At 42.2% G+C, this 26,786-nt stretch overlaps 1 protein-coding gene across 10 annotated transcripts in view; it reads left to right on the top strand.

The window, feature by feature from the left end:
* The window catches only part of LOC124856115 (calcium-dependent secretion activator 1-like), a 417,550-nt gene that overhangs the window by 86,215 nt on the left and 304,549 nt on the right, over window positions 1–26,786 (top strand). For all 10 annotated transcript variants that reach the window (XM_047346334.1, XM_047346331.1, XM_047346330.1 and 7 more), the window contains one exon: window positions 15,554–15,675. In XM_047346334.1, coding sequence (XP_047202290.1) covers window positions 15,554–15,675 — 122 coding nt within the window. The remainder of the gene's footprint in view (window positions 1–15,553; window positions 15,676–26,786) is intronic.

The following is a 26,786-nucleotide window of genomic DNA, read 5'->3' as shown; positions in this document are numbered from 1 at the left end:
GCAGTCAAAACACCAATATCACCCTTCTCATTAATGCAGGTAATATTTTTTATTCTGAGGAGAATAAACTGTAAAGTCTCTGTGAATTGCTTTTTTGTGACGATCAGACCACAGTTTTGTCACATTTCTGCTATCTGATTTGACTGTACTATTTTTCAAAATGTACTGGGATGTTATTTGTTAAAACAAAATCAATACATGTAATAAAAATTTCAGTCAACTTTCATAAAATTGTTCATTTGTAGTTTAATTTATTATTGTTTTAACCTTTAACTATCCTGGTATTGCAATTGACAACAGATTCTCATTTACAATATCGTCCTATCTGCAGACAGCAAAGTGATATAGTTACATATTTACATATTCATATACAATGGTAATGGTTCGAGGAATGTCAGGCCAAATGGTTGGCTCCCATACATTTTCATCTGACCAAATCTGGCCCTCTTTGCAAAACGTTGGGGCACCCCTGGAGTACATAGTATATGAAATAAAACAAAAAATCAAATACATGGTTTTCATTAATCTGAAAATGTATTGTGAATTTGCATTCTCCCCATGTGATTCAAAGCTTTGTAGAACCACCTTTTGGAGAATGATAGCAGCCAGTCGTTTGAGGTAAAATACATTTCTCAACCAAACATGCTGTTTCATGGTGGTATTGTTTTGTGAAAAATGTTTGTGCATCTGAACAGCTGATTTTATGTGTGATCAGCTGATTTGGAATGTTAAATACAGTGCCCTACCTGCCTGTAATTCAGAAAGCTGATGTGTCTTTTTTCTTTTCCAGCCTTGAGGCATGGTTTATGATTTGTAAATAGTAAAATTATATCTTGGTATGACCTGCTCCGACCAATGTAGTCTTTAATAGTATTGTATATGCTCTTGAGTTTTATTAACTTTATCCTGCACTGCTGCATCAAAAACCTTCTCATTTCTCCTGGTCCCATGACCAATCAGTGAACAGCAGTCTGTTCATGTCACATGTAGTCCCTACTCAGTGGACACGGGGGACATACAGGGGTTGGACAATGAAACTGAAACACCTGGTTTTAGACCACAATAATTTATTAGTATGCTGTAGGGCCTCCTTTTACAGCCAATACAGCGTCAATTCGTCTTGGGAATGACATATACAAGTCCTGCACAGTGGTCAGAGGGATTTTAAGCCATTCTTCTTGCAGGATAGTGGCCAGGTCACTACATGATACTGGTGGAGGAAAGCGTTTCCTGACTCGCTCCTCCAAAACACCCCAAAGTGGCTCAATAATATTTAGATCTGGTGACTGTGCAGGCCATGGGAGATGTTCAACTTCACTTTCATGTTCATCAAACCAATCTTTCACCAGTCTTGCTGTGTGTATTGGTGCATTGTCATCCTGATGCACGGCACCGCCTTCAGGATACAATGTTTGAACCATTGGATGCACATGGTCCTCAAGAATGGTTCGGTAGTCCTTGGCAGTGACACACTCATCTAGCACAAGTATTGGGCCAAGGGAATGCCATGATATGGCAGCCCAAACCATCACTGATCCACCCCCATGCTTCACTCTGGGCATACAACAGTCTGGGTGATACGCTTCTTTGGGGCTTCTCCACACCGTAACTCTCCCGGATGTGGGGAAAACAGTAAAGGTGGACTCATCAGAGAACAATACATGTTTCACATTGTCCACAGCCCAAGATTTGCGCTCCTTGCACCATTGAAACCGACGTTTGGCATTGGCATGAGTGACCAAAGGTTTGGCTATAGCAGCCCGGCCGTTTATATTGACCCTGTGGAGCTCCCGACGGACAGTTCTGGTGGAAACAGGAGAGTTGAGGCACACATTTAATTCTGCCGTGATTTGGGCAGCCGTGGTTTTTTATGTTTTTTGGATACAATCCGGGTTAGCACCCGAGCATCTCTTTCAGACAGCGTCCTCTTGTGTCCACAGTTAATCCTGTTGGATGTGGTTCGTCCTTCTTGGTGGTATGCTGACATTACCGTGGCTCTTGATACATCACAAAGACTTGCTGTCTTGGTCACAGATGTGCCAGCAAGACGTGCACCAACAATTAGTCCTCTTTTGAGCTCTGGTATGTCACCCATAATGTTGTGTGCATTTCAATATTTTGAGCAAAACTGTGCTCTTACCCTGCTAATTGAACCTTCACACTCTGCTCTTACTGGTGCAATGTGCAATCAATGAAGACTGGCTACCAGGCTGGTCCAATTTAGCCATGAAACCTCCCACATTAAAATGACAGGTGTTTCAGTTTCATTGTCCAACCCCTGTATGTGGCCCACAGAGTTACAATTTTTCCAGACACAAACATTTTATTCCAATCCGCATTCAAAACGCTATCCTATCATCCCTGCAACTTTTCTTTGGGGGCATGAATAATCCAGCTAGCCAATTCTCAGCCTGTGTGATAACACCAGTAGTAGAAATCATTAAAAATGCCAATCTTGCTCTACAGTAATAATGCAGTTCATTTACAGGCTGAGTCTAATCTTACCTCAATATTAATAGCACCTTTTCCACCAAAAGCCCCAGGATTTGTTTTACCCGGGTAATAGGAATCCCAGGGAATTTCATACGTTCCTTTTCTATTGCCAAGGACTATTTATTCAAATCAGCCTAATGAATTATGGAGACGTTGTGTAAAAAACTGCTATATACATTCGTTCCAGCAGATGGCATTACTCATTTGCATAAAAAAACATCATTTATTGGAATAAAAATACTGATATTCAGTCCTCTGAATAGTGCTCTGATCATCAGCACTGCATTAAAACATTTTTATTACAGAACTGTGGCAAAATAATTAATAATTTATGCCAAAAATAATTTAAAATGTCTCAAATTTCCGGCAAAAAATATTCTGTTTTATTTTCTGGTACTTGTGGTTATTCACCACATACCTACTAAACACTTTATATTCACTTTCAGCCGCCACAAACAGATAAGTAGCAGGAAATCCCAGAGTGCCGGTTGAGATCAGGCAGTGGTTAGTGGGGAAGTCCCAGTCCAGCTACCCGGTTAGCTTAGCTTGGTTTAACTTAGCTTAGCTTAGTTTAGTTTAGCTTAGTTTAGCAGCCTCACTAGCCTGTAAGCGGAGCTCCGCTGCTCCGAAATTTCAGAGAAAACATTTAAAAGTAGGGTCATTTTTGATAAACTGACTGCATAGATCAAGTTTTCAGGTCTACTTTCTCGCTTAAAAATATATTACTTTTTGTGACAAATTGTGTGCCTGCCACATGGAGAGGACATCAATGTCACGACTGAATGTGGGACTGACTATTTAAACTTCTGTGTGGATTACATCATCCCCACCAGAATGGTGAGATGCTTCCCCAATAAACCCTGGATCACCAGTGACTTGAAGGACCTGCTTAACAAGAAAAAAGAACATTCCGAGAGGGAGACAGGGAATTATTGAGGAGTATACAGAAGCAACTTAGTCAAGATAAGAGACAGCAAGAAGGTGTACAAGAAGAAGCTGGAGAGCAAGCTCCAGCAAAACAACATCAGAGATGTGTGGTCAGGGATGAAGAAGATAACAGGAAGATTTCAAGCAGAAGGAAGATCGGACCGATGGATGTCTGTGCAGAGCCAATGAACTAAACACATCTTCAATAGGTTCAATTCAGAAACAAGCTTGGCATCTTTCTCTCCTGCTTACAGCCAAATGGACATCACACTCTCCTTTGACACACAACTGTCCTGTCACACCTCAAATGCTTTATCTTCCACCTCATCCATGGACTCTTCTGATTCTACATGTTTGCATTCAACCAAATCAGAAGATGCTCGTGCTCCCTTGGCCTCCCCCTTCTAGTGTCTCAAGAAGTCAAATGAAGAGACAGCTGAAAAGACTGAACCGGAATAAGGCTGCATGTCTAGATCGTGTCGGCCCTAGAGTCCTGAAGGCCTGTGCAGAGTGGCTTTGTGGCATTCTGCAGCACCTATTCAACCTCAGCCTGGCCCAGAAGAAGGTTCCAGTGTTGTGGAGACCTCCTGTCTTGTTCTGGTACAAAAGAAAACTCACCCATCAGTCCTCAATGACCTGTTGCCCTAGCATCCCACATCATGAAGGTCCTAGAGAGATTCCTGTTGGCCCACCTGAGTAAACAAACAATAAACTATCAAGACCACCTTCAGTTTGCTTATCCCTGTGGAGTTGTAGTTGAAGATGCCATCATACAACTGCTTCAACAAACCCACTGTCTTGTGGACAAAGCCAGCTGCACTGTGAGGATAATGTTCTTTGATTCCTGTAGTGCATTTAACACAATTCAACCTTATTTGCTTTGTCAGAAACTCCAGAAGACTCAGGTGGAGGTCTCAACAATCTCCTGGATCAAAGACTACCTGACAAACAGATCACAGTTTGTGACACTGAAGGGTTTTGTGTCTAACCAGATAGTCAGCAGCACAAGAGCACCACAGGGGACTGTACTCACGCGATTCCTTTTCACTTTGTACACCTCAGACCTCTAGTACAAGACAGACTCCTGTCATCTGCAGAAATACTCATATGATTCTGCAGTCGTGGGCTGGATCAGAGATGGACAAAAAGCAGAGTACAGAGTACAGGGAGCTGGTGGACAAGCTTTGTGGCATGGTTTGGAAACAATCATCTCATCTTGAACGTGAATAAAACAAAGGATATGATTGTAGATTTTAAGAGAAACAGGAATAGGTCAAATACTATTTCCATCATGGGAGAAGAAGTGAAGGTGGTGGAGGAGTATAAATACCTCTGTGTTCACCTGGACAACAGACTGGAGTGGAGATACAACTGTGAAGCCGTCTACAAAAAGGGACAGAACAGACTGTACCTCTTGAGGAAGCATAGGTCCTTTGGTGTTTGTATGCAGATGCTGCACATCTTCTATAAGTCTGTTGTGGAGAGTGTGATCTCTTCTGCCATCATCTGCTGGGGTAGCAGCATCAGAGCTAGGGACTTGAAAAAGCTCAACAAGCTAATAAAGCAGGCTGACTCTATTCTGGGGACTCCTCTGGAACCTCTGGAGATTGTTTTGCAAGAAAGATTCTTCCCTGAGCATCTTCACGAGACTGTCATACAACAACAGTGTCTGAGGCTTCTTCAGATCTGCTGTAAGACATACCGCTACAGGAGATCCTTCCTTCCCACAGCCATCAGCATCTACAACAGCTCTTTGACGAAACATAATACGAGCTACAACAACATTTAATTACCCTTTGGGAGAATAAACTATTTTTGAATTTAATTGAATTGAGTTGTATAAAAACGATGAATTTGTTTAGTAACCTGCGCCATTACTGTAGCTGCTGGTTCCATATCTCATTGCACACAGCTCCGCCCCTTTAATAAATCCCAGAAAGCTAAAAAGACCTACTGCAGACCAGGGCCATTTACGTGTGAAAGTACAGCCCCAGGAAAGTGAAATTACCCAGGTAAATTTGTATCGAAACGCGACCTGGGCTTTCAGAATGTGCCAGGTTACCAGACAAGCATTACTGTCTCATTGTTATGATTCTGGCACGTCTGCTTGTCCTGCTCTACCCTGTCTCCCTGGCTGCAATCAGCAGATGAGATGCACCTGGTGACTGCTGCAGTGCAGTGCAATCTGTGGCATTCCAAGCACTTGTGTCTAACCTGATATACAGGTCCTTCTCAAAATATTAGCATATTGTGATAAAGTTCATTATTTTCCATAATGTCATGATGAAAATTTAACATTCATATATTTTAGATTCATTGCACACTAACTGAAATATTTCAGGTCTTTTATTGTCTTAATACGGATGATTTTGGCATACAGCTCATGAAAACCCAAAATTCCTATCTCACAAAATTAGCATATTTCATCCGACCAATAAAAGAAAAGTGTTTTTAATACAAAAAACATCAACCTTCAAATAATCATGTACAGTTATGCACTCAATACTTGGTCGGGAATCCTTTTGCAGAAATGACTGCTTCAATTCGGCGTGGCATGGAGGCAATCAGCCTGTGGCACTGCTGAGGTCTTATGGAGGCCCAGGGTGCTTCGATAGCGGCCTTTAGCTCATCCAGAGTGTTGGGTCTTGAGTTTCTCAACGTTCTCTTCACAATATCCCACAGATTCTCTATGGGGTTCAGGTCAGGAGAGTTGGCAGGCCAATTGAGCACAGTGATACCATGGTCAGTAAACCATTTACCAGTGGTTTTGGCACTGTGAGCAGGTGCCAGGTCGTGCTGAAAAATGAAATCTTCATCTCCATAAAGCTTTTCAGCAGATGGAAGCATGAAGTGCTCCAAAATCTCCTGATAGCTAGCTGCATTGACCCTGCCCTTGATAAAACACAGTGGACCAACACCAGCAGCTGACACGGCACCCCAGACTATCACTGACTGTGGGTACTTGACACTGGACTTCTGGCATTTTGGCATTTCCTTCTCCCCAGTCTTCCTCCAGACTCTGGCACCGTGATTTCCGAATGACATGCAGAATTTGCTTTCATCCGAAAAAAGTACTTTGTACCACTGAGCAACAGTCCAGTGCTGCTTCTTTGTAGCCCAGGTCAGGCGCTTCTGCCGCTGTCTCTGGTTCAAAAGTGGCTTGACCTGGGGAATGCGGAACCTGTAGCCCATTTCCTGCACACACCTGTGCATGGTGGCTCTGGATGTTTCTACTCCAGACTCAGTCCACTTCTTCTGCAGGTCCCCCAAGGTCTGGAATCGGCCCTTCTCCACAATCTTCCGCAGGGTCCGGTCACCTCTTCTCGTTGTGCAGCGTTTTCTGCCACACTTTTTCATTCCCACAGACTTCCCACTGAGGTGCCTTGATACAGCACTCTGGGAACAGCCTATTCGTTCAGAAATTTCTTTCTGTGTCTTACCCTCTTGCTTGAGGGTGTCAATAGTGGCCTTCTGGACAGCAGTCAGGTCGGCAGTCTTACCCATGATTGGGGTTTTGAGTGATGAACCAGGCTGGGAGTTTTAAAGGCCTCAGGAATCTTTTGCATGTGTTTAGAGTTAACTCGTTGATTCAGATGATTAGGTTCATAGCTCGTTTAGAGACCCTTTTAAAGATATGCTAATTTTGTGAGATAGGAATTTTGGGTTTTCATGAGCTGTATGCCAAAATCATCCGTATTAAGACAATAAAAGACCTGAAATATTTCAGTTAGTGTGCAATGAATCTAAAATATATGAATGTTAAATTTTCATCATGACATTATGGAAAATAATGAACTTTATCACAATATTCTAATATTTTGAGAAGGACCTGTATACTGACTCTGATAAGCAGACGGTGCCAGATTTTTGAAAGCCATCGTGTGAGTAGATATCCAGCATTCCTTCCTGTCTGATCATTGTTTTTTGATCTTGCTTTGTCTCTTGGATTTTGCCTCTCTGCCTGCCCCTCTTCGGACTGTTTGGAGTTTGGTTTTCGACCTTGTTTCCTGCATCTGGTTTATGCCTCTGCCTGCCCCTTGCCAGACGTCTCTTGTTCCGATCATTGACCCTGTTTCTGTCCTCGGATTATTGAGCCAGCCAAGCCCTTGGATTATTCAGCCTAAAGCCACCCGCCTCTCTTACCTGCACTGTGGAGATCTCTGCCTGCCACCCACTGAGGTTTCCCCTCCAGGTTTCAAGTTCAACCCAAGACAAAAGCAGTGATTCCCTGAAGCTGTGTGGAGTTTAACCTGAGTGACACTTTCCTGTGGCTGAATAAACCTTTTAATCTTTCAGTTCTGTGTCTGGCTGAATCTTGGGTCCGCTTGTTTCCGATTTGTAATACTCATTCTCTCTTTATAAAATTCAGACTCTTAAGTTTTCAGATGCAGAAACTTACCCAAGTCCAGTACCTTTGTTTTTGCAACAGTTTTCAACTTGCACCTTTGCAGGTTAAAGTTTACCTTAGGAGCTTCACTCCACGTGCTCTTTCAGGTTACTTGTTTACCTAGAAAGTCTCAAGTCCTTTGATGCAGTGCAACAAATTCACAATACCACATCCATCTGTCACATAATTCTTTACATTCATATAAATCCTCAAAACCTGTACACTGACCATCCATACCTGTGTGATGTCATTTTTTTCTAAACTGACAACTGTAACTAGCTGTTCATTTACTACCCCTTGCTCTGAATGCTTCTTAAAGGACTAAAAACAGGAATCATCAACCATTGCTTTATGCCTGCCACTCACCTCAGATCTTCTCGACCATTGCATTCTTTCTTTGCATTCTGTATTCATCTCCTTTCACCGACCTGACTCTACATACATACATGTTGTCATAGTCCACAGCTGTTTGTGCTTTGATTATCATTTGTGTTATTATTTAGAGCATTTTAGTGTTGTTGGTGTCTTAGTGTCTTTTCATATTAGTTAATTCCTTTGTATTCAGCTTTTTAGTTATTTCTTGTGTCCTGTTTTGTGCGTTTGGTTGACTTTCTTATTAGTTGGTATTAGTCCTCGATCTTCTGTTTCAATTTCTCAAGTGCCCATTATTCAACCTTTCCTCAGTTCCCTGCTCAAATTATCTCTCAGTTGCTCTGCATTTTTTGATTATACTCACCTGGTTTGCCACCAAAATCACATCTCCACAGTATTTAAGCTCCTTGGTTTCTTTCTCTCTCTGTTGAATTCTGCTGTTGCTCCCGCCCTGGCTCCTGTATGTTTTTCCTCATATTCTGTAGGTTATTTTAATACAATCTTCATCATGTGTCTTCTCCTGTCCTGTTGCCATTTGCGTTCTTAGCAACGCACCACAATCATAACAAAACAGGGCATCCTGGATCATACGACTCAAATCCTAGGATAATAGTCATTCCATCCATACCGCACCTGTAGTATATATGCAGTTGTTATATCCAGCCAGTCTGTTTTGAGTTTTTGTTTATTTCGCCTGGTCTGGTCCTACGTTTACCCTTAGTTCTGTGTTTTTGTCCTGTTAATTGATTTCACTCTCTGCATCTGTTCCTCCCTGTGATAATTCTGTCCCTCCATTCATTGGTTTCCCCTGCTGTTCTGCCTGTATGTAAGTTCCTTAGTTGCCTTTGTTCCCCACTGGTTCCTTGTGTTGTCTTCCATGTCTTTCAGTCGTGTCTGTTTCAATAACTGTACCATACCCTGATGTCTGGAATTCTGTACTGTGGTCTGGTTGGAGCATATCATATTCCTGGTTGCCTACCTTTTCATGTGAATAAGGATAATTAAAACTCTACTTACTTTCATTCTGCTGGCTCCTGGAACCTTCTCTGCACTTTGGTCCTACTACAAACCCGAATCATGACAGAAGGAACCAGCCCAATGGACCAAGCAGGGAGGAAGGAGCAGGAGTTCAAGTCTGTGCAGGTGCTGTACGGGCGACTTTCGCAACTCCTGGGTTCGGAGACGAACTGCCTCCACTTCTGGTTCCTGTCATGGAGGAGCCCGAAGCCAAGCTCCACTGCGATCCTGTTCCTGAGGAGCTTGGTGACGGGTTGCCTCCACTCCTGGTTCCAGTTCCAGCTCGGCAGGAGCTCATGGACAAGCTGCCTCCACCTCCTGTTCCCTTCCGTAGCAGTAGTCTAAGAGGATCTTCTCAGTTCCATTTAACTCTAAACAATTTTGGGTCCTAAGTTGGCTCAGGAAAATTCAGGTACTTCAGACCAAACCCCAAGCTGGGCATTCTCCTCCAAGGCCTCAAAGAAGGAACCAGCCCAATGGACCAAGCAAGGAGGAAGGAGCAGGAGTTCAAGTCTGGGCATGTGCTGTACGGGCGACTTTCGCGACTCCTGGGTTCGGAGACGAACTGCCTCCACTTCTGGTTCCTGTCATGGAGGAGCTCGAAGCCAAGCTCCACTGGAATCCTGTTCCTGAGTGGTTCGCGGACGGACCACTGCCTGATCCTGTTCCAGAGGAGCTTGGTGACGAGTTGCCTCCACTCCTGGTTCCAGTTCCAGCTTGGCAGGAGCTCGTGGACAAGCTGCCTCCACCTCCTGTTCCCTTCCGTGGCAGTAGTCTAAGAGGATCTTCTCAGTTCCATTTAACTCTAAACAATTTTGGGTCCTAAGTTGGATCAGGAAAATTCAGGTACTTCAGACCAAACCCCACGCTGGGCATTCTCCTCCAAGGCCTCAAAGATGTTTCCTCTGATAATGCATCATCACTTTGTTGTGCTATGGTCTTGTTAGTAAAATATTTCTGTTCAAGATGTTTAGCGTGATCTTCCTACATGGTCTTCCTATATGTTATGCAAGAGACAGAGATGTTCACAAGTAATTTTTTCAGCTCAAGTCAAGTTTCAAACCTTTGAGGGGCAAGTAAAAGTCAAGTCTCAAGTTTTTGGCCCCAATTCAGTGAAGTCTCAAGTCTCTAATGGCTTAAATATTTTTTTACATTTAATTCACAACATGTAGATCTGACCCTGCGTTGCTGTAGATTAAGATTGCAGACCTGTACAGTTTATACTTAGGCCTTTTTCATTGTCTGATGAGCTAAACCCCTCCCTCCTACTCTGTAATTCAGAGAGGATTGCTCAAACCAGCTCTCCCTCTAATGGTTCAGGATCTCTCTTAACCTGATATTGTCTTGAACAGGATTACTGGGGAATCTGTTTAAGATGGTGTCGGGAAGGACTTGCCTAGCCACTGACTGCCTACATCCAGAGGTCTCACCCTTTTTCAGCCGATGGGCTAACCGACTGAGTAGCCCTGCTGTCAACTAGGTCACATCAATTGCTTCTGTTAACGACTGCTCACCTTACTTTTTTTTACAACTTGCACTTGGTAACTGGGTTAGGTAAATTTCAGTGATTCGAAATTGAGTCCCAAGAATGTTGTTCTAACAGGTTTTGGCTTAAGGCAACCTTTAAAAACCTCTTAACATACTTCTTTTCGAACCATGCACCAAGACATTTTTACTACCGTTGGAGAACAGTATAATACACGTGACACAAATAATTAACTGTCAATTCCTCTAAAATATCATATGCTTCTTTTAATTACTAATGCTTTGGCAAGGGTCAGTTATAGCGTCTTTGAGTTACGGAGGGTCTTTCATTCACCCGATAAGGATGAGTCTTTCAGGTGGCAAATAGTTGATTTCTAGGGCGGGAGACAAACAGGTCAGCTGCTGGCATTAGATCGCCAATTTGAAGGCACAGTTCTTCAAGGCTCATGGGTTGAACCTCTTTACAGTGCAGCATTCTCAACTTGTCTGCGGTACAGGGAGCTGGTGGACAAGCTTTGTGGTATGGTGTGGAAACAATCATCTCATCTTGAACGTGAATAAAGCAAAGGAGATGATTGTAGATTTTAAGAGAAACAAGAATAAGTCAAACACTATTTCCATCATGGGAGAAGAAGTGGAGGTGGTGGAGGAGGAAAAATATCTTGGTGTTCACCTGGTCTGATCTCTTTGGCCATCGGCTGGGGTAGAAGCATCAGAGTCAGGGACCTAAAAAAGCTCAACAACCTAATAAAGAAGGCTGGCTTTGTCTTGGGGACTCCACTTGAACCTCTGCAGATCATTGTGCAAAGAAGGATGCTTCATAAAATGAGTAACATTATGGAGAACCCTGAGCATCCTCTTCATGAGACTGTTGTACAACAACAGAGTGTCTTCAGTCGGAGGGTTCTTCTGTTGTAAGACAGACCACTACAGAAGATCCTTCAAATGTCCTTTAAATGTTGTTGTACAGGAGTTACAACGACATTTAATTTCCCTTTGGGATTAATAAAGTATTTTTTAACTGAATTGAATTGAATCTAGTCAGTTGTGCCAAGAAGCAGTGCCTCGGTTTTGCTACTGTTGAGCTGAAGAAAGTTGCTGTTCATCCAGACCTTAATCTCCTCAAGACAGGCAGCAACACGTGACAGGGTTATGGAGGTGTTGGAAACAGTTTTCATTTATGATTGTTTGTCATTAGCACAACAATGGAGTCACAAATTGTGTCTGTTGACAACAGAGTGGAAGCATGTAGGTGACAGAGCAGGGGGCCCAAGACTGATCCCGAGGTGGACACCATACATTACAGGGAGGGGTCTGGACCTACGTACATAGTTCCAACAAAACATATTCGGTTCTCCCAGAGAGGTATGATTTGTGGTCCACTATGTTAAAAGCAGCTGACAGATTGAGGAGAATGAGGACTGATGGTGACCTAACATCAGCTGCTAGTCATTTGTCACCCAAAGCAAAGCTGTTTCTGTGGTGTGGCCTGACTGGAACTTTTGAAGTACATTGTTGTTCAGATGGAATTGGAGCCGGGAGGAGACACTTTCTCGAGGACCTTGGGCAATAAAGCAAGGTTGGCCTATTTCTGGATCCAGACTAGGCTTTTTGAGTAAAGTGCGGATGACGGCTGCTTTCAGCACATTTGGAACTCGCGCAGAATAAAGAGAGAGATTAACAAATTGGGTGATGATTGGATTAACAGTGGAAGTAAGCAATTTCAACAAAGCCGTTGGAATGGGCTCTAAGATGCATGATGAAGCTTTCCTCGATGTGGTTGCAGTGGACCTCTGTGAATGTTGGGAAAGATGGCAGAGTCCTAGATGAAGGTTCCAAGGCAGGCGGAAACAAAAGCGGAACCTGTTATGGAGGAGCGAATCTTGCTTACTTTTGTTCTGAAAAAGTTAATAAGATGGTTGCATTGCTCCTCAGTTGTTGTATTGGTACGAGGCACCTGTGGCTTCAACAGAGATTGTATTGTTGAAAAAAGCTTGGTTGGAATAGAATTTAGAGCGCTCAACCTTTAGCAGTTTGGTGTATTCCTTCTGATTGTCACAGAAAGCAACTTTTTGAAAATATCTGTTTTATTTTAAAGCTTTATTTTGAAATGATAAAGTAGACCCATTTCAATCACTGATTGAGTTCCAGCAGTAGTGTTAAGACCAATGCTGCACTTATCTGCTGTGTGAAATATGAAGGCGTTTATTTTATAGAGTAAGCTTTGGTCTTATTTTAACAGTCCATTAGCAATATGGAACTTACGCGTTATTCTAAATTCATTCTGTATGCTATTATCATCTTTAAAATAGCAAAAATAATTATGAAAGATGGAGGCTTTTATTTTGAAATTTTCATTAACCTTTATTTTAGAAGTTCAACAAAGTCCTATTTCATACACGGGTTGAGTCCCAGCGGTAGTGTTAAGCCCAATACTGCACGTTTCTGCTGTGTTAAATAAGGAGGCTTTTTTTTGTAGAGCAAGTTTTAGGTCTTATTTTGAAAGTCCAGCTTAGTTGTCCTTTAAAGTTTGGGTTATTTCCATTAGTTATAAAAAACCTGCATGCTATTCTAAATTCCCAGTGTACTATTTTTATCAGCTTTAAATGTACTGTAGATAGTAACTATAGCACATTAGGGCTTTTATTTTAAAAGTCCTAATGACGGAAACTGTGGAGCTCTGTTGTAGACGGACTTGGAACACCTTATATATTCATAATGTGACAAGTACATAACCATCGCTTTGATTTTAAATGGCACCTGGTACACTGGTACACTTGGACTGAATGAATGAATCATAAATCCCATTTCCCACTGCTGGTTTGAGCTTCTTGGGCATTTAGGATTAGTGTGAATCCTCCTTTTGCTGTAATGTGGCCTAAAACTGTAGGAGTGTGTTATTCTGTCCTGTATCTGTCAGTTTGACATTGAAAGATCTGCTCTTCCACTGACAGCAGGCGTGTGTGTTTGTGTTTGAGTGAACACCTGCACCTGTGTCTGAACAAACGAGTACTGTACAAAAATCGTACATTGTATTTAAAAACTTTTCAAACTTTGGGCGACAACCATTCCTTGTCCCCAATCGTGGAGATTATCATAGCTCTACTTAATTTATAGTAAAAGATAGGATGATGGATGATATTGTCACTCATGGACTGCTTAAACTGTCACTAAAGACACATGACGAATGTATTAGGAATTCTTTGATTCCTGGCGATCTGGACAGGTTTGACTGAAAACTGTGAGACATAGAGCAAATACATGTTGACAAACGGAAGAGGAAGTGCTTTTATTTAGATATTTTCAGCTGGAAATTTCCTTGTAATGTCATAGGTAGTTTAATAGCAAAAGAATGTTGAAAGTAAGTTATGTTAAGTTTGTTCTGAAATGATCCAAGGTCATTTAATACAGCATTAATTTGGAGAGACATTTTTGTGGTCAATGTTATGAAGTGACAGCTAACATGAACACATTGTTATGAGCCACTAACAGCCCATAATCCACCAACATCACTGGCTAATAATCTAGCTCGTCCTTTCACAGCAAAAAACAAGTGCAGCATCTGCAGTCTGTAACCCACATACCCACTTCATTCAGTCTTTATACATGAGATAAAAACTGTTACTAAGACTTGAGTTTCAGACCACGAGTTCGAGTCCAGTCTAAGGTCTTTAGGGCACAAGTCTAAGTCAACTCTGAAGTCAGACAAAAAAACCAAAACAAAACGACAAACAGTAATGTTAAAGGTAAAGTTTTGTCTACTGATATTTCAGTACCTATTTTAAACATCCTTGCTGGAAACAGGCTGCTTTCTTAACTTGTAATGTAGTGCTTTGTTTTCAGTTGTTTTCAGTTGAATTAATAGTGTTTATTAGACATTTTAAAACATCTACCCTTAACTTTAAGTGGTTTATTAAAAATGATTTGTTTAATCATTGGGGTAATTCTCAGTAGTAAAAATCTAGTTGCCTGGTTTGTAGGAACTAGAAATTAAACATTTAACTTCAAAGTTTTCTAATTTTAAAATGGTATTTTAACAAACAACACTAGTCTCATCACAGACAGTTTTTTTAATGATATTATTTTCTGGTCTGTAAGATTGGTCTTGACACTCACTTTGAAACGAACACCAAGCTAAACCAAGCTAACCACTTAATGTGTAATGAGTGAATAAAGTAGAAAATCCAGGAAACATTTGTTATACCAGTAACTGATTCAGTCTTTTTTTCTTTGGTTGATCAACATTTAGGCTTCACATATTCCTTTATAAAAAGGTGTAAGAGTTAAACAAGAAACAGCAAACCTGGCATGGACTCTCAGAAGCTACTTTTACATGGACATAAGTAATCAGAATAAACGGCTGATCGGACTAAAAATGTGTCTTGTAAACATGTCAGTCGGAATATTCTGATCGAATTCGGCAGGATCGGAATGAAATTGTAATCCAATTGAGAGGGGTGGCTTATGCCGATTGACAATCCGATTGACATGCATGTAAACGCTTGACCTAATCGAGTTATTCTGAATAAGGCAAACTAACCTGAGTGTACATGTGCACCTCGCCTCAACAGCTAGATGCTAAAAGAATACTCTGATCGGCAAGTTTACATGACACAGTTGTAGTCCGATCAGCCGTTTTTATTCCGATTACTTATGTCAATATAAACGGTATAATCCGATTAATTGTTATTTTTTAATCCGAATACATTTTAATCCGATTGTGAAATTCTGCGCATGTAAATGTAGCAAGTGTCTTCAGCTTGATAGAAAATAAAAGATTGTTATATTTAACAAGTTATGTTAGTGTTCAAATTAATCTGTTAATGTGACCACACAACTGCTCCCTCTGTTTGAATTTTATGTGTGTTTCAGGTGGTAATAATGGAGGTACAGGGTCTGAAGTCCTTGGCTTTAAACAGAATAGTTTACTGTACCATGGAGGTCGAGGGAGGACATAAGCTCCAGACGGACCAAGCTGAAGCATCCAAACCAATGTATGTGCAGTACACATTGAACTTAATCCAACATGCAGTTAGCATTAGGAACATTTAATATTCTTAAATATTCCTACATTAAGATTCATTCATTTGTATTCAAAATATTTTTGTTTTATATATATATATATATATATATATATATATATATATAATGGAAGATTTTGTAAACGAGACTTCCATAGATAGGAGGAACGCGATGCCTGCTGTGTTGGCAGTTCCTGTGTTTATATTTTCCATGCTTTCCAATCACACTGGTGCTCATGACTCTAACTAATGCACAGTTTCTTGGCACTGTCTTATTGTTTTCTTTATCTCCAGCCTCCCGAAGCATTCAGGATGACCTGCTGACAAGAATAGACATCTAATCACTAGCTGCAAAGTAGTTGCTTTCCTGAATTTGTAGTTTCCTAAATTTGAGCTCATGTCATGTCTGCAATTTCACTTCTGAGATTAATCTTCTTGGACATTATTTCCTGGGAAATATTGGCTGATATATTATTATAAGTATATGGTAACCACCCACAAATTATCTACAGATTAAAAAAAAAAAATTTGTTGATTCACCTTTTAAATAGTATAGCTACTTTCTTGCATTGTGAGTTAAGGAAGTGGGCAACATGTACAGCATATTGTCATTCTCAGTTTATCATCTGCAGTGACCTGCTAGTAAATGCTCCTGATACAAAATGTCCAACTTTCAGTTCTTGGAACCTATTTAGATTTCAACATCAGTATCTATGGAGATACAATTTGAGTTGAATCTACAGTATATACAGGTCCTTCTCAAAATATTAGCATATTGTGATAAAGATCATTATTTTCCATAATGTCATGATGAAAATTTAACATTCATATATTTTAGATTCATTGCACACTAACTGAAATATTTCAGGTCTTTTATTGTCTTAATACGGATGATTTTGGCATACAGCTCATGAAAACCCAAAATTCCTATCTCACAAAATTAGCATATCATTAAAAGGGTCTCTAAACGAGCTATGAACCTAATCATCTGAATCAACGAGTTAACTCTAAACACCTGCAAAAGATTCCTGAGGCCTTTAAAACTCCCAGCTTGGTTCATCACTCAAAACCCCAATCATGGGTAAGACTGCCAACCTGACTGCTGTCCAGAAGGCCACTATTGACACCCTCAAGCAAGAGGGTAAGACACAGAAAGAAATTTCTGAACGAATAGGCTGTTCCCAGAGTGCTGTATCAAGGCACCTCAGTGGGAAGTCTGTGGGAAGGAAAAAGTGTGGCAGAAAACGCTGCACAACGAGAAGAGGTGACCGGACACTGAGGAAGATTGTGGAGAAGGGCTGATTCCAGACCTTGGGGGACCTGCGAAAGCAGTGGACTGAGTCTGGAGTAGAAACATCCAGAGCCACCGTGCATAGGCGTGTGCAGGAAATGGGCTACAGGTGCCGCATTCCCCAGGTCAAGCCACTTTTGAACCAGAAACAGCGGCAGAAGTGCCTGACCTGGGCTACAGAGAAGCAGCACTGGACTGTTGCTCAGTGGTCCAAAGTACTTTTTTCGGATGAAAGCAAATTCTGCATGTCATTCGGAAATCAAGGTGCCAGAGTCTGGAGGAAGACTGGGGAGAAGGAAATGCCAGAAGTCCAGTGTCAAGTACCCACAGTCAGTGATGGTCTGGGGTGCCGTGTCAGCTGCTGGTGTTGGTCCACTGTGTTTTATCAAGGGCAGGGTCAATGCAGATAAGCTATCAGGAGATTTTGGAGCACTTCATGCTTCCATGTGCTGAAAAGCTTTATGGAGATGAAGATTTCATGTTTTAGCACGACCTGGCACCTGCTCACAGTGTCAAAACCACTGGTAAATGGTTTACTGACCATGGTATCACTGTGCTCAATTGGCCTGCCAACTCTCCTGACCTGAACCCCATAGAGAATCTGTGGGATATTGTGAAGAGAACGTTGAGACTCAAGACCCAACACTCTGGATGAGCTAAAGGCCGCTATCGAAGCATCCTGGGCCTCCATAAGACCTCAGCAGTGCCACAAGCTGATTGCCTCCATGCCACGCCGCATTGAAGCAGTCATTTCTGCAAAAGGATTCCCGACCAAGTATTGAGTGCATAACTGTACATGATTATTTGAAGGTTAACCTTTTTTGTATTAAAAACACTTTTCTTTTATTGGTCGGATGAAATATGCTAATTTTGTGAGATAGGAATTTTGGGTTTTCATGAGCTGTATGCCAAAATTATCCGTATTAAGACAATAAAAGACCTGAAATATTTCAGTTAGTGTGCAATGAATCTAAAATATATGAATGTTAAATTTTCATCATGACATTATGGAAAATAATGAACTTTATCACAATATGCTAATATTTTGAGAAGGACCTGTACATGGAGGCATTGAATTAATGTGATTAGTGCTCAGAGGAGAAACAAAATTGTCTCTGGTCTTAAGAAGCTTTGTTGCCATCATTTGTCTGGATGCAGGGTTGACAGAGTGAAGTGTATTCACTCAGACGTACTTGGCAGCAAGGAGTGTGGCCAAAGAGACAAGGTGTTGCAGAAAAAAATGAACGGACACTAAATAAAGACCTTTGAGAGAAGAATTGTATTTCATTTGATGCATTGTTGAAAGGTAAGGAGTTGCTTCTACAGGAAATTTAGCAGGACTTTGACCTGGCCCCCTACCCTAATGTGTACAACCAGCCACATTCAGAGATATCCTGATATTGGCTTGTCTCGAAATAATAGACATTTGATGCTAATAATAAATAAGCTTTGCACAGCCTGTGCACGTTGCTGCTTTTGTGGCTTTGAGTTCTTCATTGAGCTTATAAATAAACTTTTCATCTAGCTGGACAAATGGAAGGCTCCAAGGGTCTGATGGAGGCCTCCATTTCACCCTCTGAGGATCCAGCTGACGTCTCCTCCGCTGTCCCAGAGGATCCGGCCGACATCTCCCGCCTGCTTGCCACTACATTATCCACTCCAGACACAAGGCTTTCTCATCAGATTCTGGCTAACACCTACATCACGGGTCTGGTGGATCCAGCCGACGCTTCCACTCTCGTCCTGGAGGGTCCGCCCGACACTTCCGCTCCAGTCCTGGAAGCCCTCCATTTCCCCAGCGTCACCCGCAGATTTTTCAGCAACCTTTTTGCGGTCCATCTCAGAGCCCCAGAGCATGCCCCTCCCCTGCCTCAGTGCACAAGAGCATGGTCCTCACTGCCTCAGAGCCTTCTCCTTGCCACCTCAGTGCCTCAGAGTCCACTGTGTTCTGCCTGAGAGCCCTGGAACCCATTCCTAGTCTGCTCTGTGTTCCCAAGTTCCCTCCCAAGCGCCCCTAGCTACCCCTTCAGCATGACGCAGAAGTCCACCGCATACAGCCGCTTCTACATTCTAAGCACCATCATTATCCACCTCTTCTGGACCTCTGGCTCAGTCGTCATCGCCCTAGTCATCATTCAAGCTGGCGCCACTGATGGCAGTCTGGGAGATTTGCTCTGTTATTTTCTGGGTGTTCTACTGGTTTTGTGCTGCTCTCTGCCACCATTCTGTGGTCTCTTTCAGCAGAGATAAACTTCTAAACATCAGACAGTCCTTTCTTGGCCTTTTCTCACCATTATTCATCGACGCCAGCTTCACCAAGATCCTGGCCAGCAGAGCGACAGCTCTCTATGGGATATACCGCTGGAGACGGCAGAAAGAGAAGAGAGCCAGTGTGATTGTGAAGTTCCAACAGCAGGGGCTACTTGCACCCTTGCCTTCAATCCACCTGGCAAATGTACATTCCCTGGTCACCAAGATGGATGAACTGTTTCTTCCCTCCTGTGAAAACTTGAATCTCCGCGGAGCTGCCGCCCACTGCTTTACCGAAACCTGGCTGAGTGAGAAAACCCTGGGCTGCACACTTGGGCTTTCAGCTGTCAAGAGCGGGACTTATCAGGATAACAAGGTGAGGAGGCGGAATCTGCTTTTATAAAAACGAAGGCTGGTCCAGAGATATCAAAGTGTTGAAGAAGACATGTAGTCCTGACCTGGAGTCAGTTCTCATAAACGCTAAACTGTTTTATTCACCAAAGGAGTTCTTCTCATTTGCATTGGTCGGTGCTTACATACCTCCTCAAGGTTCCATATCAGATGCTGAAAACAACTTGCTGAGCTGATAACAGACATGGAGAAAAAACATCCACACTCTCTCATCATTGTTCATGGGGATTTTAACAGTGTAAACCTCTCCAATGAAATTCCCAAATACAAATGGCACATTAAGTGTCCCACCAGGGATAGAAACACTCTGGACTGCTGCTACACAACTTTAAATGATGCATATCATGCACCCTCTAATCCATCTCATCCCAACCTACAGGCAAAAATTAAAAGCCTCCAAACCAGTGGTTCTGACTGTTAAGAAGTAGACTGATTAGTCAAAGTAGATGTTACAGGCCTGCTTTGACTGCACAGATTGGACTGTTTTTAAAACTTCAGACACTGATTTGAACCATAGAAGCTAAAGAAAAACTTTTCAGGTAGAGACACTTTTGCTGTTCAGAACAGTTGAAAAATTTGACAGCCTACAGTCCCCTGAGCAGAATCCTCACCTGGCAAATCAACTGAATGGCTTCTACTTCAGGTATGAAAAGCAGTAGTTCACACCTCAACCCAACTCCTCCACATCCCATTCAGACACAAATTCTTGCCATACAGCAACCACCCCCTGCCTGCACTAAGGATCTCCGAGAAAAATGTAAATAGGCTCTTTAAGCGCCAGAAAACAAGAAAGGGCTCAGGACTTGATAATGTCTCCCCATCATGCCCGAGAGCCTACGCTGAACAACCGTCACCGATCTTCACTGAGATCTTCAACAAGTAACTGCAGCTGTGTGAGGTTTCCTCCTGCTTCAACGCTCCATAATTATCCCAGTACCCAAGAAACCCATCATCACAGAATTAAATGACTATAGGCCTGTTGCCCTGACCTCTGTGGTCATGAAATCCTTTGAGCGACTGGTGAAGGACATCACAGGCCCCCTGTTGGACCCCTTGCAATTGGCTTACTGGGCAAACAAGTCGGCGGATGATGCAGTCAATTTGTGGCTACACTTCAATCTGCAACTCCTCGACCACTGGGGCTGGGGAGCATCTTCTCCTGCACAAAAACCATCAGCACCAGCCCCCAGTGGTGTGTTTTCTCCCCACTCATTTTCCCCCTCTACACAAATGTGACTGGCCATGGCAAAATCAGGAACAAGTCTACCTGGGGTCGTTTTGAGTTATTTACAGATCCTGAAAGAGTGGAGTCTAAGCTTTCCAATGATGTCAAACTTGTGGAAATCGAAAAAGAATTGAAGATTCATTGTTTTCTCTGCCTGAAAGCAGGACGGTGACAAAAGCTGCTAATTTGAATAACTTCAAATAGCCCACCTCCCCCAACTGTTTGTAAACAGAAGCTTCAACTGACTGCAACAGACTTCTGTCACTGAACTCATTGTTGTATTTTTCTATGTAAAGATAATTTACAGCACTGCATTACAATTTATTATTTATATTATTTATGTCTGCAAATTGCATCATGACTGCAACTTAATGTCTGCATCCTGGTGATTGGTTTGGTTTCCTCTTGTTTTTAGATAAGTCTCACTTAAAGTTCCAGACTATTAAATGTTCTGCCTCAGGCCAAGTTTGAAATCCAATCTCACAGCAATTAGCAAAATATCAGGGTAATATGGATGTGTAATATGAAATGTCCAAAGATTATTGTAGCATGCAGAAATATTGTTTATCAGTCTTCATTTTATGTGTGCAGGTATGAATTGAGCTATGGGCTAATAGCTTACACCCTTTGAATACGTATTAATCTAGAAGAGGCTGGTGCTACAGCTATTTAATCTTACCCATCAAATTTTATGTCTGCAAACCTCTTGACTTTAATGGACCCAGGAAGAGAAATGGGCAATAACTTGACTTTGATCATGTCACAAATGTGATTTTTATGTACAACTTTATACACATTACAAAATGCCATAACGCCAATGTCACATTGTTACACCATCATCCTCTTCTGTGTGCCATTCTGTGTTGTGCTTTGTGGTGCTGGGCATGTAATGTCGTTCGCTTCATCGGAACAGAATAGCCTAATCTTTGACTAAAGATAAGTCTGTCTGTCCGTGGCCAGTCCAGATGTAGGCAGGGCAGGAACACAGACGAGATGGGTTAGAACTCCCGGCTCACACAGGAGCTGAAAGCTAACAGGCACTGCGTCGCTTTGAGTCCTAGCTAGGACCACACCAGGTCTTTTGGCATCAAAGCTGTTAATAAAAGCACACAAAAGACAATTAATATATTGCATGTCTCTTTGTTATTGACAAATACAGATTGTGGAAGTCTGCATAATCGATACCTGAAGTGCTGATAACTCTTGATTTGTGGGAGCTTTCGGAAGTAGGAACTCAAGTGTGCCTGTCAGTCAAACGTGTTGACTAACACCCTGCCATCTTCCAGTCTGACCAGCTGTGGGATGTTGAGGCGACTTTCTGGCAAGCTGTTTTCCACTACCTGTACACAGAAGGACCATAATAGAAATAAGCATATTAGTTTTCATGCATATGACTGACTTTCTTCTTCGATTTTCTATCAGATGGAATAGACTTACTTTGGTGATATCTGCCAATGTGCTGACCCTGGTCCTCTTGTATGCTTGTTTGATAAGCCCAAAGCCGCTTTCCAGGGCAAATTTGGTGTGGCCAGCAATCAGGAAGTGGATATTTAGTGTGGAGTGTCGGAGTTGAACTTCTAAACTCCTGCGTGTTCGTTTATTTGGTCAAAGCATCTTAATTCTGCTCCAGAAAAAACTAAACTTAAATGTCTAAGAAAGCAAAACACGGACTAGAGGTTGAAGCTGATTCACCTGGCCGGGGAAGAGAGGTGCTGTCTCTGTGTAGTCAGGAACACTTCTGCTCTTCTCTCCCCTGCACCGTTCTTTTATTGAACACACACATACCAGGGTCACATTTGTTGTGCAGCGCTTTATCAGTTTCTCACACATTATTTTGCTGCAGACAGTTTCTCATACATTCTTTTGCTGAAGGTCAGTTCTGAGGCATCTTCTATTGATGAAACTGACACATGCACTTCCTAATACACTGCCAGCTTCTCACGATACAGACAGAAAACACATGCAAGCTTTAACCTTGAATAATAAATACTCATTGTGTGACCACACTAGAAGCTATTGTTTAAGGATTTTTCTAACTCTCAAAAGCATAACTAAAAACTCCTAATAATAATCAATCTATAAGCAGCAAATCCCAAATATATCTTAGCTTTAGCTACTAATGATAAGGCATTTATATTTTCACAGGAGTGAAGCTTTTGTGCGACCCGCCAGGCGCCATACCACAACATAAAATTATTTTTGTTTTGCCCAGTGCAATTGTCACAATGAAGATCCACATCAGTTTCTCCAAATCCAAAATGAGTGAAGAAGTGGTGCATGTAGCTAATGACTTCATTGCTCCCCTTCCCTGATGAAATGCCTTCATCAATAAGGAAATTCACCTGTTTCTGCAGGCCTTCACAAGAGACACCAAAAAGTCCACATTTCCGTGGTGTCAGGAAGTACATTGGCCCAGGCTGCAGTGGGTTCGAGGGGAAGTGCATCTGATGAAGACAGAGGACAAAAATAAAAATAGGGATTAGATTAAACAAAAGCTGTGCATCGTTAAAACAGTCTTATGTTTATACTTTATAAGAAAAAAAAGTGAAATGTGGGACAAATACCTGCTGTGCAAAGTCAAAGCTGTAGTGCATCCTGATTTTCTTACTTGAAGGTGGGGAGGGGCCAATGGACAACTGATAGTCGTCGCAGGTCTTTTTGCAGGCAGCAGTCATCTCATTGTAGACGGCCCTCTCTTTTTGAACAAGCTGAAGATGATCTTGTTGCTTCTTGATTGCCGCAGTCTTCCTCTCCTCTGGAAGGTTTGCACTACTTATAAGCTGGTCATTATTCTGTTGGCACTGCCAGCAGAGGTTGGTACAGGGCCTACAACTTCTTATGTGTGGGAGTAGCTGGGTCCAAATCGCCTTGAAGCTTGATTTGCAAACTGCACGCACACCTGAAAGATAAATATCACAGGGTTATACATTTGTGATGAAGTTTTACATCACTGGTCATTAGAAATATTTCAAAGTTCTATAGAAATATTTTTTTATACATACCAAGCTCCTTAGCAGATTTCATATAGAGACGCCACACTGAGGCCTTTGAGACGTGTTGGCAGTAGTTTCACATGCTAATCCCTGTGGCCAAGATGTCGACCAGGCAGCATGATGCTGTGATCCTCTGCGTAGTTCTTTATGAACTCCAAAACTCTGCGGAATTGCTCATTGCTGATAAAATGGGGATCCTGTGGCCGCTGGCTCTTTTTCCTCAAGCGGGGTCTTGCACCGTTTTTATCAAAGTGTCTGATGATGTCGGTCAACGTCTCTTTACACATTCTGAGCAGGAGAAACAAAGGACACATTCAGCTTATGGTTTACATCAACGAGTGCTGACAAAATTGGTGTGACAACACCACGTTTTTTCTGCATATAGGTGTGTCTATAGGAATAAACATCTAACACAAAACAACCAAACCTTCCACAATAGCTGCTGGTCATCTTCTACACTGCAATAATTCAGTCTTTCCTGTCTTCATCCATCTCAGTGTGGTTTAGCTCATCCACAAAACAAGACAGGTCCCGACTGCAACAAACAATCAGGTTTGCTGAGAGAATCACCAATTTCAATTCAGTTCAATTTAAGTATTATTTATATAGTGCCAATTTACAATACATGTCGTCTCACAGCACTAAACACAAAATCAATTCAATCGAATCATACAGATTTCAAGTCAGGTTTATAGATTTCAAATAATCCTAACTATCAAACAGTGCAGTCAGATTCAGTTATTTATTCAAATTGGTTAAAAAAATTCTTTAAGGAAACTCAGCAGATTGCATGGAGCAGGTGAACTTTGAGCCAGCTTTCAAGTCTAGAGTATGAAAGAGAGCACATACAGTTAGTCACAGTAGAAGCTCAGCCATTAGCTACATCTAGGAGAGACGGGGCCAAGGGTATCATCTGTAGAAGGTGAGCATTAAGTTGTTGGCAGCAGCAGCTTGGCCGATGGCCCCCTCCAGGAACATGCCATGACTAAACACAGAGCCCAGTCAAATGTAGCTTCCAGGAAGAGAAAAAATAGAGAGAACATAATGTTAAAAGCAGAAATAACAACAAATTAAAGCTGCAAACAGCGTTGAAGGCCCTCGCCCCTCAGCGCAACTCGGACTGTGAAGAGACCGCGGAAGCCTGGCATCGCCGGCTGCACACCACCAACGAGGCCGCTGTTCAATTCCAAATGTTGCGTCTAGGTGGCGCTGTGAGCGTCATGTCAAAGGATCTTCGGTCATACAGAGTTCTGGTTTGGCAAAAAGCATTTAAAATTTGGAGTAAATTGGACCTTCCAGGTGGAAGCTGCACTCACTTGTTTGTTTGTGGGCGGGGCTATAATGATGTCATTAGTTGACTGTGTCAACATGTCCATCATTAACTCTTGATCATGTATACTACATTTCAAGTGCATCCGATGATGTATGAGGGAGATATAGCCCTTGAAGTGTCCTAGGGGCGTTGATCCAAATTTAAATATAATCCAATAGAGCTGTTTGGGGGCTGATAAAGATCAAGCATATTCAGTTTGGAGTAAATCAGAGCATGCATGTGTAATTTTGAGCCAAACGTATGGCCGTGGCGTGACATCAGAATTCGCCACGCCGTCATAGCCACACCCCAGTCAGTACTAGACACAAACTTAGACCATCATGTTATCTGTCATTGGAGACAGTTTCATGTTGATTAGGTGAAGGAGATGAAATATGGCCCACACTAAGTGAAACATTACACTTCCTGTTCTCAGGGGGCGGGGCTTAAATGATGTCAGCAGTTGACCATTGAATATTGTTCCAGTGATCATATGGATCAATCCCAGAAGGTTTCATGTCCCTGTGAGTTTCCTTGTAGAAACTATAACACTTTCGTTTTTCATGGCAAGAAGTCAGAATTTGAGGCTTAGCCACGCCCACATACCTTGATGTAGCAAAAAGCTTTTGATAACTTTTAATGCCCAATCCCTTAAGACTATACTCATTGATTTCGAAGTCTGTAAGTCAAAAGCTGTAGGAGGAATTTGCTCAGATTGGACGTGTGTAAACGAGAGAAAATGGCGGCTTTGATCCAAAATGGCCGACTTCCTGTGGGGTTTGGACAATGGGTCCAAGAGACTTTTTTTGTAGGTCCCGAGAAGTTACATAAGTGTACTGAATTTCATTCACCTCGGACACAGCATGCCTTGGGGCTGGTTGTTTAAGTGGTCCTAGAGGGCGCTGTGGAGCAATTAGGCCACGCCCACCAATTTTTTCACTGGAAATCTTTAGGGGGCTGGACCAGTATCAATCATATTGAGTTTTGTGGCTATCGGCTAAGAAATGTGGAAATCAGAGGCAAACATAAGGCCATGGCGTGATGTCTCCTCGCCACGCTGCCACGGCCACACCCTCCCGCCTAAAGTGTCTGTGTTCCAAACCAACTTAGACCATCTTGTTATCTGTCACTGAGGTCAGTTTCGTGTTGATTAGGTGACGGGGGTGAAATGTGGACCTTTCACAGTAAAACATGACACTTCCTGTTCTCAGGGGGCGGGGCTTAGATGATGGCACGATGTGACCATTGAATATTGTTCAGGGCCAGATGTGGATCAATACCAGAATGTTTTGTGTGTCTGCAACTTTGCTTGTAAGAGCTATAACAATTTCAATTTTTTTGGCAAGTCGTCAAACTTTGAGGCCAGGCTCTGCCCCCTCATCATGCTCAAAAACTCACAATTTTGATAACTTTAGATCCCACATCCCTTCTGGACAAACTGACCAAATTTCAAGGCGATCAATCAAAATTTGTCGGAGGAGTTCGATCAAATACAGAGGCTATAAACGGCAAAAATGGGGTCAAAATTGAAACTTCAATCCAAGATGGCCGACTTCCTGTTTCTTGTAGGATGTGGGTGCAAGAGAGTTTTGTGTAGTTCTC

The sequence above is a fragment of the Girardinichthys multiradiatus genome, chromosome 20 (genome assembly GCF_021462225.1).
Source record: "Girardinichthys multiradiatus isolate DD_20200921_A chromosome 20, DD_fGirMul_XY1, whole genome shotgun sequence".
NCBI classification, from domain to species: domain Eukaryota; kingdom Metazoa; phylum Chordata; class Actinopteri; order Cyprinodontiformes; family Goodeidae; genus Girardinichthys; species Girardinichthys multiradiatus.
Note: the sequence above shows the minus strand (reverse complement) of the source record. Positions and strands in the feature narration are given on the sequence as shown.